This window comes from Enhydra lutris, unplaced genomic scaffold, assembly GCF_002288905.1.
Source record: "Enhydra lutris kenyoni isolate GAN:26980312 unplaced genomic scaffold, ASM228890v2 scaffoldscaffold6, whole genome shotgun sequence".
NCBI classification, from domain to species: domain Eukaryota; kingdom Metazoa; phylum Chordata; class Mammalia; order Carnivora; family Mustelidae; genus Enhydra; species Enhydra lutris.
This window is the reverse complement of record NW_019154090.1, coordinates 20,349,491-20,361,709: the sequence shown is the minus strand read 5'-3', so window position 1 is coordinate 20,361,709 and position 12,219 is coordinate 20,349,491. Positions and strand designations below refer to the sequence as shown.

The window sequence follows — 12,219 nt, the reverse complement described above, 5'->3', positions numbered from 1 at the left end:
TTCTTTGATCTTTTCCATTGATATGGAAAACAGAAATCCCGATTTCAGTTTCTTGGGTGGTTACCTTTAAAATTTTCAAAAATCTTGTTTAATTTTCTCAAGCAGACAGGTGGAAGCCCAGAGTGGGATTTGCCCCTGTCCCTTGCAACACAGCGCTGAATTAGAAGAGCAATACACAGCGTCTTTAGGAGAAAACTGAGAGCCAGGCAGACAAGCATGGGGGAGGGCAGGGCATGATTATGGGACAGGAGAGTGGAACTGGGGAAAGCAGACAGAATGGTCAAATGGGCAGGCGGGAGCTAAAGGAATCTCCCCCTTCATAGGCAACTTGTTTTCTCTTCCTGAATATGGAATGGGTTTTATTCTTGGTTATATCTGGGTGAGGAATCCCTCATCACTAGTTATGCCTGACACACCAGTTGTGCCTGTCAATTGACCACTCTAGGATTGGTTCTCAACACATATTAGCTAAGTGAGCTTGAGCAAATCATGTAAGTTCCTTGTTCAACGAGTTGATAACAGCACCTAAGTCATAGGATTATTGCAGGGTTTAACTAGGATGAGACATGTAGCATCTGAGAATAGTGCCTCACTTGGAAAATATTCGGTAAATGTTAGATATTATTACAATGGCTGTGGAGCCATTTTAGTGTTTATATGTATTCAGCCTCTGCCTTAAGGGTGGGAATATTTTTATCTGTTTCTTGACTGGAGATATGAAATAATTAGACAAATTTTTTAAAAATTGCAGAGAGACAAGTAGAGGAGTGAGGTGAGAGAGACAGGGTCGGGGAAGCAACAGGAGGAAATCAGGAAGAGGAGTGCAGAGCATTTGGGGAGAAGTGGGCTGTTGGGGGGAAACAGCTGGTACCTTGGAGAGTTCCCAGGAGGCCAGGCGCTGCGGGGCAGAAGGGAGATCAGGTTCCTGGATCTCAGGGAAGCTGCAGGGAGAGTTATTGGGAGCATTCTGGAAACAGAATTAGTGAAGAACAGGGATCTGGCACAGCTGGGGTCCAAGGTGTTCACAAATGGAATGGGGGAGGTACGAGGGTTGTGTTTCTGGACCAGCAGTGCCCTCGCCTTGAGTTTGAGGTGCAAGGAGGCAGGCTTTGCAGCTCTGGTGGAGAAACCTTACACATATTCTCTTATTAGATGAATTAAGAGCAGTTCTCCCTCCCGCTGAGGAAATTGCGTACAAATGTCCATGATACACTAGGAAGTTATTCTTCTCCCACTCCCACATTTCAGAAAGACTGTGCATTTTTCATGAGCATTGACTGTGGCTTATTTTGTATATAGGTTTCCCTGGTTTCTTTCTGTTTGTTTATTTATTTAGACTTTAGTTTTTGAGAAGAGTTGTAGGCTCACAGCAAAAATGAGGGTAGGTACAGAGATTTCGCACACCCCCTGGCACCACACATGCATAGTTTCCCCCATCATCAGCACCCCTGCCAGAGTGGTGCTTCGGTTACCCCCGATGACCCAGTGCTGACGTATCATCGTGCAAAGACCACAGTTTATAGTACGGCCCACTCTTGGGGTTGTGCATTCTGTGGGTTTGGACAAATGTCTAATGATGTGTGTCCATCATTATGGTATCATACAGAGGATTTCCAGGGTCCTAAAAATCCCCTGTGCTCTGCCTATTCATCCCTTCCCCTGACCAACTCCTGGCAACCAATGGTTATTTTCCAGTGTCTCCATAGTTTTTTGTCTTTTCCAGGATGTCATATAGTTGGAATCATACAATACGTAGACTTTTCAGATTGGCTTCTTTCACCTAGTAATATGCATTTCAGGTTCTTCCATGTCTTTTCATGACCTGATAGCTCATTCCTTTTTAACACTGAATAATATTCCACTGTCTGGAAGTACCATGGATTGTCCACTTACCTGCTGAAGGACATCTTGATTACTTCCAAGTGTTGGTGATTTTGAATAAAGCAGTTATAATCATTTGTGTGCAGGTTTTTGTATGGACATCGTTTTCAACTCTTGAGTAGATACTAGGGAATGTGATTACTGGATTGTATGGTAAGAGTACGTTTAGTTTTGTAAGAAGCTATCAAAGGCTTCTATACCACTTTGCTTTCCCACCAGCAATGGATGAGAGTTGGCTGTATTTATGTGGGTCTGTCTCTGGGCTCTCTATTCTGTTCCATTGATCTGTTTGTTTTTCACCCATACCACACTGTCTTGATTACTGTTCCTTTGTAGCAAGTGTTGAGGTCAGGTAGTATCAATCCTCCAACTTTGTCCTTCTTCAGTGTGATTTTGGGTCTTTTGTCTCTTCATGTAAACCTTAGAATCAGTTTATCAATATTCTTGAAATCACTTGCTGAGATTTTGATTGGGATTGCATTGAATCTATAGGTCAAGTTGGGAAGAACTAACAAACACTTTGACAATGTTGGATCTTTCTATCCATGAACGTGGATATTTCTCCATTTATTTTTCTTTGATTTAATTCATTAGGGTTTTGGAACTATTATAGATAATATATATAATATACATATTTTCCTAGATGTTCCTAGATATTCCTGGTTTCATTTTCTTAGAAGGAATCTTTTATTTGGTAAGTCTCTCAACAAATATTTGTTGAGCTCTTACTCTAGGTCCTGGATACTCCAGATAAGAAGACAGACAAGATTTGCCTGCATAGAATTTGCCTTCTAAAGGGTCTGCAGTCACTTTTCCTGTATACATCTAATACCAGATGTAAGTTACACATATGCAGAGGCATCTGATAGCTGATGTGAGTCCCTCTCCACAGCTCCTGTCCAGCACGACCGTGTGTCCTGGGCATGGAGGTTCTGGAAAGGAAAAGATTATAGCTCCATGCCTGGCATGCCCTCAGCCACCTTGTCTTCATAGTTTTGAAGGTATTGGAGATGCTAAGAGAGACACTGACCTCTTTGTAGAAGTCAAGGGATGAAGATTCTCTCTGAGATGGAAATATCTGTGGCCTGGGCCAGGAGGCTTGTCCGGAGGAGGAAGCACAGAACCACCCAAGAGAGGGTGCTCTGGCCACATCTGAGGCTTGGGTGGAGACTAGGCAGGCTCTGATTACAGCTGCAGTCATCAGATGTTGACCAGGAGCTCAAATCATGTCACTGTAGCTAAAAAATTTATCGTTCCTACAGTTCCACCCCTCCAGGGCTTAAAGTCTAGCAAAGACACTGACAAATCCATACGCAAATACATCACAGCATTAAGTGTTTTGAGAGGGAACAGAAAACACACGAGAAGGGTACCTCACCCAGCCTGGGTGATGAATTCACAGAGGAAGTGACATTTATGCTGAGACATTTAACCCAAGACCTGGTTAAGAAATAGCCAGGCTAAGTAAAGACAGAGAAGGGTAGAGGGATAGCTCATGAGAAGGCTTGGAGATTCAAGAGAGAGGGGGCTGCCTGGTGGACCTGGAAGGGTCTGCGGTAGTTAGGAGGGAAGCTACTGGGAGAGGCGGGCAGAGGCCAGATCATGTAGGGCCCTGAAGGGACCAGGTGGCCAGTGGCTTCCTTCTTCCTTCCCCTTACATGAAGTAAGAATTGAACACCTACCGTGTACCAGCTACTGTCCCAGGTGCTATGGGTATAGTAGCGAATGGGACAGATGCTGTGCTGACCTCACAGAACCTGGGACTGGCAGGGGAAAGATCTCTCAGCAGGATGCTCAAGGCCAGCTTAGAGCCCCTTCTTTTTTTTTTTTTTTTAATTGAGATATCACTCACACACCGTGAAATTTACCTTTAAAGTGTGAATTTGCGGTCTTTAGTATATTCAGAAGGTTGTACAACCATTGCCTCTATCTAGTTCCGGAAAATTTTTATCATCCCAAATGAACCCCTGTACCCTTTAGCTGTCACACCCCAGGGCCCCCTCCTTTCAGGCCCTGGCAACCAGGAATCACTTTCTATCTTTATGGATTTGCTTATTCTGGAGATTTTATATAAATGGAATCATATGCTGTGTGGCATTTTTGTGTCTGACTTCTTTCCCTTAGTGAGATGTTTTCAAGGGTCATCTATGGTGTGGCATGTGTCAGCACTTTGTTCTTTTTTTGTGGCTGTATAATATTCCACAGTATGAACAAACCACCTTTTTAAAAATTTATTCATCTGTGGATGGGCCCCTGGATGTTTTCTCTTTAGGGCCACTATAAATAACGGTACTATAAACATTTGTGTACAAGATTTTGTGTGGATGTTTGTGTTTATTCCTCTTGGGTACATCCCTAGGATCCAAATCCCGGGCCACATGTTAACCCTACATTTACTTTTTGAGCTGCCTCCAGACTTTTCCACAGTAGCTGCTCCATTTCACGTGCCCACCAGCAATGTACACAGGTTTCGATGTCCCTTCTTCCTTGCCAACGCTGGTATTTGTCCGACATTTTTCTCCAGATGGACCCTGGAAGGAGGCTCCCCGGGGAAGAGCGAGGCCTGGCTCCTGGGGTTTGTGCCTGGGGATGTGACTTTGAGGGAAGCCTAGGTCCTCCTCGCCCATCCTCCAGCGCAGCTGTGTCATCGCCCCAGATCCTGGGGTGGACTGCCTGGCAGTGGAATGGGCTGCACCAGCCACTGCAGAAGTCACCATCAGACTTGACTGAGTCTCCGCCCCCAGCCACAGGCGGCTGGGCTTCCCTGGAAGCAGCTATTTGTAGCTGTTTCTGCTCTAGGGAGGAGCAGTGGTGGGCGGAAAGGTTGAAATTGCTCAGTGGAGTGATTTTGGAGGGGCCGTGCTTGAAGGACCCAGGGCAACGTATCTGAAAGCACTGGTCCTTCTGGCCTTGCCTGAGCAGCAGGGTAGGCCCCCTGCAATCCTGGCCCCCCGGGGAAGGGGAGAGCAGAAGGGCAGGCAGAAGAACTGGTTTGATCAGGCTGTACCTGCAGGACCCCGGGAGACTCTAGGCAAGGCTGACCTGGGACCTGCGGAAGAGGAGGAGGTGGGATCGATGTGGGCAGGGTTTTCCATGGACGGGGAGCAGCCGGGTGGGTGGGGGATGGCAGCTGGCGTCAGGCCAACAGAGTGCCTGGAATCGAGTGGGGCGGGGTCTAGTTGGAGTGGAGGTGCGGCAGGAAGACAGACGGACAGGGCGATGGTACTCAGCCTCCCGTGTCCGCCCCAGAGCTGCGCTCATTCGCCACAGGACCTCGGGCTACGTGTTCACCTCTGTGCCTCACGTCCTCATGTGCAGACTGCACTGACAGGGTCATCGTGATGACGGTCAGTGGTCATCCTCTTGATTACTGAGTCCCGAACGCTGAGCTGTCGACAGTGATCTTGGCCGTTCTTGCACTTCGTCGTCGCTGTGGCTCTCTTCTGCGTTCACCCTCCTCCTCTTCCTTCTGCTCATGTTCCCTTTCCAGGCCCTTGTTAGGCACCATTTTAGCCAGGTGGTTGAGTGGTCAACCTTTGGAGGCAGCCCGCCGGGGTTAGAAATCCGAATTCTGCTGTTCCCAGACGTGGGCCCTTGGGTAAGTCATTTCACTGGTTTAAACCTGAGCCTCAGTTTTCCCATCTGTGGATTGGGACAGTCACAGCAGACGGGTAATAACAGCAGATCATTAATCCCCAAACTGGATCAGGAGGACTGATGGATGGATAGACAGAGGTCTCAACACAGCGCCGAGCACCGTTAGCACCGGACCGCACAAAGAACAACTAGAAGTGTCAGGTGTGGCCTCCTGGCAGGAGGGGAACGAGGGGGTACCCCACTGCCGGCCTGGGAATGGGCCGAAGGGCCGCTGCCGTCAGCTGCCAGATCCGGCTGCGCTGCCTGTGGAGGCTCAGAGAGAGAGATTTGCTGCTTCGTTTCTGTATAAAATCCATATTGTTGCTTTTCAGTTCATGAGTCACACGCCTTGTGGTGTGTCTGCTGGGCTGTGCCCATGTCCCCACAGTCCTGTGGCCCCAGGAGCAGGCAGCTCTGTGGGCCCCAGCGCATTCTTCCCCCTTACTTTGTACATTCACGCAATAGATACCGCTTTGTTTTTGTTTTGGAATAAGAATTTTGTGTATTTAAGGTGTATAACAGGGTGTTTATGTGTGTGTGTGTGTGTGTGTGTGTGTGTGTAGAAATGATGACTCCAGTTAAGCTAATTAACATACCCATCTTTTTAGATAGTTACCTTTTTTTCTGAGATGTTGGTCAAAGCGTTCAAAGCTGTAGTTACACAGGCGCTAATGCACGGCATGGTGACTGTAGCTGACAATCAATACTGCAGTGAGAACTAGAGGTTCGGTGAGAGAGTTGATTTCAGAGGCTACAATAGATAATCCTGAGGCCCTTGTTAGGAGCCAGGTTCCCTCGTGGAACCCAAAACACTAAGCAAAGAATTATATAATTACTATATACTAACTAATCACCCCGTACTTGTAAACTGGGAGAGGTGCTATTGTGAAGCCAAAATGCAGAAATGCGAGGTGCTATGAGAGAGAGCAACTCAGGCAACTCAGGCTACTCGGCTGAGATTGGGGTGATCAGGGAAGGCCTCTCAGAGGAGGTGACCTTTCAGCTGGAATCGAAGTTTCAAAGAGGAGTTTGCTGGGCTGAGAGTGAGAAGAAAGAGGGCTCCAGGCACAGGAAATGGTGTGTGGGAAAGCCTGGAGGAGCCCAGTTTTTGTTTTGTTTCATTTTGACTTGGGAAATAAAAGAAACCAGTGTGACTGACCCAGTCACCGAGGGATTCAGGAAGGAGCAGAGGTTGGATCAGGCAGTGCCTCAGAAGCAGTGGAAAAGTGGGCTTTGTTGCTGGGTTCTGGGTGGAAGCAGAGGTGAGATGGGGTGGGAGGAGTGTACCCCACAAACATGACTGTGCCAGTCACATGGCCGGGTGACAGCAGCTCGGCCCTCGAGCACCCCTGGCCGGCCGGGATGGACTGATGTCCACCTTCAGGGGGCAGACACCTCTGTCTGGCTGTCGCAGGCCTGGAGCAGGAGACACACCTGTGATGGTGTGTCCCTGACCAGCTCGAGGTCAGGCAGTCTGCTCTGCAGGGTGGAAGGGGTCAGGTGGCAAAAAACCCCCACAGGCTTATCAGCAGTGATTTCTCCCTGCAGAGGCAGCCTGCCACCCGCTTCCTGCCAGGATGGGTCGGTTCAGCCTCACTCGCTACAGCTGGAGATGGAGGGGAGCAGATGGCCCTGCTTGGCCCAGATTCCAGCCAGATTGTCAGGGAGGTGTGGGCGGAGGGACAGGGTTGGTGCCAGCAGCAGGAATATAGGAGAGGAGGGTGGGAGCTGCCTCCTTGCTGTCTTAGTGGGACCTTGCTTGCGTGGGGGGCAGTGGGGACCACTACATTGTGGTTCTTGAACCAGCAGGTGCTCAGAGCTCTCTAGCAAGAGATGTCTCTGTCCTTTACAGCCAAGGCACGTGCTCTTGGAAACAGGATGTCAATGGTTACGTCCCCAGCACCCAGCACCTGGCAGGATCAGGCAGGAGCTTCGTGGTTGTTTTGCACTGGTATTTAAAAAAAAAAAATAAATAATGGTAGTAGCTTTCAGGTATTTTCTTACTTAATCCTCATGGCAGCCCCACAAAGGAGCCCCTGCTGTGAGCCCCATTTTACAGATGAGGACACTGAGGAACAGAGAGGAGGAGTAAGTTGCTTACAGCCCCAGCTGAACAAATGTGTGAGAGCAGATGGCTCACGCTGACAAACTGATGACCAAGCCTGGGATCTGGGGCTCTGGGATCCACACTGACCTAGGTGTGGGCAGCCACGTGTGAACACGGCTGGCTAGAAGGGAGAGTGTGTCCCTGTTCTGTTTGTGCTCCCTGAGTCCTAGTTAACCCCTGAGACACCCTCAAGCCAGCTTCCTTCATGGTGCAAGGTGCTTGAAGAGCAAGAGATGAGCCTGGAGAGGTATGGAGATGGGACTGCTGGGTACAGCTGATTAAGTTGCACACTGCGCAACTCTAAGGCAAGCCATTCACGTAGACTATGATGAGAGCAATGCCCCCCTGGAATGGGGCAAGGTGGCCACCCTGTAGGGGTGACCCCACCATGCAAGACCTTGAAGACTAGGGTCTGCAAACCTTTCCTTAAAGGGCCAGATAGTAAATATTTTAGGCTCTGTGGGTCACACAGTCTCTGATGTTGTCGGGTGAAAGCAGTCTCAGGCCACGTGTAAAGAAATGAACGTGGATGTGTTGCAGTGAACAACGTGATCTACAGGCACAGGTTGCCTGCCAGATTCAGCCCGTGTACTGTAGTTGGCCAGCCCCACAAAAGGACTGTGGACTTCATTCCAGTAGCAAGGTGGAGCCACGAGAGGGTTTTAAACAGGAAGCTGGAGGAGGCAAGCTCATGTTTAACACAGCCCTGAAAGACCCGACCGCGCCCCCAGGACCTGCGGTGTTCCTTCTGTCCTGTGTGTAGATCCCTGAGCCTGTCTGTCTGTAGGAGGAGGCCCGGCTGGGTCCTGGGGGGCTCCGTTGCTGTGGCTCTGCTCTCTCCCTCCTCCCCACACCAGCTGTCAGGGCTCCTGCCGGGCTGGTTCCCTCTCTGGACCTGGGCCTCGGGGTCAGAGCAGAGCAGCCCTGCGGCCACCAGTCTGGCCTTCAGAGTCAGAGCATCTGATTTGCTGTGCATGGTCACGTGTGACTGGGACTCTCTGTCTCTTCTTCTCCACGAGGGGAGTAGCTACAGATGGGGACCCATGAAAGGAGGCCGTGTACATGCACCTGGGTTCAGAGGAAGGGCTCAGTAAGAAAACACTGTGTATGTAGGAATCATTTTCCTTGTGGAACCAGAGGTGGGAAAGCTTGATTGTGCCCTGGGTGCAGGCGGTGGGGTCTTTGCTCCCTTGTGTCCAGAGCCAGGCTCCCCACTGGAGCAGAGCCCACATACAAGGGGGCCTTGGCTCCTGCATACGAAGGGCTCTGTAGAGATGGGGTGATTTGTCGCACCTTTGGCTGAAAATAACTGCCCGCCATGGGAGTCATTCCACATCGGGGGCTCCCATGCAGCATGGGGAACACCCCGATAATTACTGTGCACAAATATCGCTTTTAGCAGCTGGTGTTTAATGTCTGCCTCAAGGACTGTCTTCTGGAACAGGAAGCCTGGCCCACCCTCCACGCCCCCCACCATGGGATTTGAACCCTTGCCTCATGCGAGCAGAATCTTCCCCAAGCCCTTCCTACATGGGAACACAGTGCCCACTTCTACTCTCCTGAAGGCCACCAGGGCATTCCCTGTGGCCTGCGGATAGGTGGGCTGGGCCTTGGTGATCTGTGGCTGTGCCATAAATGACCTTACCCAGTGCTGAGGCTGAGACCGGCTACCGGGGCATCTGGGAAGGGCCTGCAGACAGCGCCGCGTGGGATTGGTGTGGACCATACCCTCTACAGACTCCTGCCACTCCTAACCCCCGGTCTGCTGGAGATGGCATCTCTTGCTAGAAGCCTGGTGGAGGCCTCAGTCTCGCCTTCGCGTGGACCTCAGTTCTCACTCAGGCCAAGGAAGCCGCAGGGCTGTGGCCCCAGGAACTGGGTCTGGCGAGGATGGGGCTGAGGGCCCGCGCCCATCCCCCACTGCTCCTGAGACCTTGTCCCCTGCCCCCCACACCCCCAGCACCTGCTGGGGGTGCTGACCCAGTATCGGTCCTGCGGAACGGGTGGTCTTCTCCCCGCCCTTCCCAGCTCACTCCTGGCTTCCCCACAGCAGCTTCCTCGTCCTCCCGTGCCTGTTGTAAAGAGTCAGTGGGATGGTCAGCTTCAGGCCATGGGGGAAAGTGGGTCTCACCCGGCCCCTCGCATGGCCGCGTACTGGTGCGTGACGGGATGCTCACTCCTGTCCCCTCTGTTGCAGTACGCTACTTCCTGAAGAATAAGGTCAGCCCTGATTTGTGCAATGAGGATGGACTCACAGCCCTGCACCAGGTAAGGCCAGGCTCGCTGGGGTCCCCCGATTGCTGCCCCCCTACCTGAACAGTTACCCCACCTCCCTGCTTTTTCCTGCCCAGAGCCCTTAGAGAGGAGGGGGGAAGGGGATCCTTGGCTGCCTCATCTGAAAGGCTCTTCTCTCCTCAGGGGAGAGACGTGGGTCTGTTGCGAACAGGCCCCCGGAGCCCCGGTGCGGAGGCATGCCCAGCACACGCGCGCGGCCTCCAGGGACAGGGAGCCTTTGTCCACTGCGTCCTCACTGCCCAGCGAGAGGCTTGCAAACAAAGCAAGTTTGTTTTGAGCTTGAAGTTTATGAAGCGTGTCTATTCACACCCACCAAGGCACCCCTCCACCCTGGTGACGGAGGTGATTGACCTGCCTGGGCGTCACACACCATGATGTGTGGCCACGAACCAGGTGCTCTCACAGCAGGGCGAAGGGCTAGCCCCCTCGATGGTCCCCAGCACCCAGCTGCCCTGCCCTGTTTCACTCTTCGCGCTGTGGCCACAGGGATGCTCAGGTCAAAGTCTCACGTTACTCAAAGCCCTCTGTGTCTTCCCACAAGGCTCCTCAAGGCCTGGCCCCTGACCAGCCCTCCGGGCTTCCTGGCTCTCCAGACTCCAGCCCTGTGGCCTTTCTGTTCCATCCACACACTGGCTGCTCCGCACCGCATTTCTCCCGGCATGCGGGCATGCGGGCATGTGGGTATGTGCCCGCTTGGCCCCAGGTGGCGGTGAGGGCCCGGGCGCTGGGGTGCGTGATACGGCATCCTTACCTTCTGAGCACGCCCTCTGGTGGCCATTTGAGCGGTTAGCTGAACCGTTTGATGTTGGCCTCCCTCTGTCCAGACTCAGCCTCATGAGCACAGAGCCCAGGTCACTTGTTCATTGGTACGTCCTAGTGTCTTCCCCCACGCTGGCATACAGTGGGTGCTCAATATGTGCATGCTGACTTAAGGAACACACAGAAGCCTCCCTGTGCCCTGGCCCAAGTTTCTGAGCAGGGGGACTTGAATGCAACATGGTGGGTGGGAGGCCAGGCTGCCAGACCCCCGGGCTGGTAAGAGCTTCTCCCTGTCCCCATGAAGAAGGGAAGGGATGGACGACGACTGACCACTGCCCCCATCCAGGAGCCCCAGGAGCAAGCCCCACCTCTGGCCATCAGCCCAGTGGCTTCCCATGTGTCCTTTTGGCTGCTTTTCCTGTGCACAGGGTGTCCTGCATCCCCTCGTTCTAGCTGTGTGATCTTGGGCAAGGTACTTAAGCTCTCTGTGCCTCACTTTCCTCATCTGTGAAATCAGAATAACTAGTGCCCACCTCACTAGGTTGTTGTGAGGATTAAGTGAGTACTTATAACAGCCCTTCGCATCTCCCGACACGGCACAAACATGAGATGGTGTTGTCATTATTGAAATCCGTCCCATTGCTCGTGTCTGCAGTCACTTCGCTTCTGTGAAGCATAGGGTGAGCCTCACAACAGCCCTTTGAAATCTTATCCCCATTTTATAGCTCAGGAAACTGAGGCTCAGGGATAGCACCGTCCAGTAGAATGTTCTATGATGGTGGGATGTCCTGTGCATCTGCCCCGTGCTGGACGGTGGACGGTAGCCGCTAGCCACACAGGGCTCCGGAGCACTTGGGATGTTGTTCTGAGGAGTGAATGAGGCAGTTCGTGGCCAAAGGCTAGCGAGGTGGTCCCAGGGCTCCTCCACTGCACTCCCAGTGGTTATCGATAACGTGACTGGCGGGGCTGTTGTTACTGTTGTCACTGCCCCTGCATCTGACCAAGGAGCACATTAAGAAACAGCTTCACATGCCTGGCAAAGGAGAGTGGCTCTTCTCCTCTTGGCAGAGGGAGCCTTCGGGGTTTGTAAACTGAGACTGATGGTTTGGTGAGGGTGCAGGGCGTGGGAAGGGGAGCACCAGGGAGACAGGGAGGTGGTGAAGCTTCACCAGGCAGTGGGCTGGGGGCAGGGACTTAGGAGACGGCATCCCCACGCCTGCTGCTAGATTGAATGTGGGAAGGGAGGGGGCGGGAGGAGTCATCCAACGGCAGGTGCCATTTTCCACCTTGGGGAGTGTGGGGGAGGAGGGCTGCCCACGCCACCACCGACCACTGCAACGTGCACCCCAAGCCCAGCCCTTGCTCTGGCTGTCTTTCAGGCTGGGCATCGCTCTCACAAGACTGCAATTCTGGTTGCACAGTCTCCTCCCTTTTCCACCTGAGCTCCCCTGCCACCCCATCCTCACGTTTTCTGGAGCCCCAAGGGTGGGTTTTCTGGCTCTGCTGTCTCCTGACACGGGGGAGGTGGGGCTGAGCCACTT

The 12,219-nt window shown here is 52.2% G+C and overlaps 1 protein-coding gene across 4 annotated transcripts in view; it reads left to right on the top strand.

Annotated features, from left to right (window-relative positions):
* The window catches only part of LOC111141917 (protein phosphatase 1 regulatory subunit 16B), a 65,599-nt gene that overhangs the window by 31,905 nt on the left and 21,475 nt on the right, over positions 1–12,219 (top strand). For all 4 annotated transcript variants that reach the window (XM_022494759.1, XM_022494758.1, XM_022494761.1 and 1 more), the window contains exon 2: positions 9,822–9,892. In XM_022494759.1, coding sequence (XP_022350467.1) covers positions 9,822–9,892 — 71 coding nt within the window. The remainder of the gene's footprint in view (positions 1–9,821; positions 9,893–12,219) is intronic.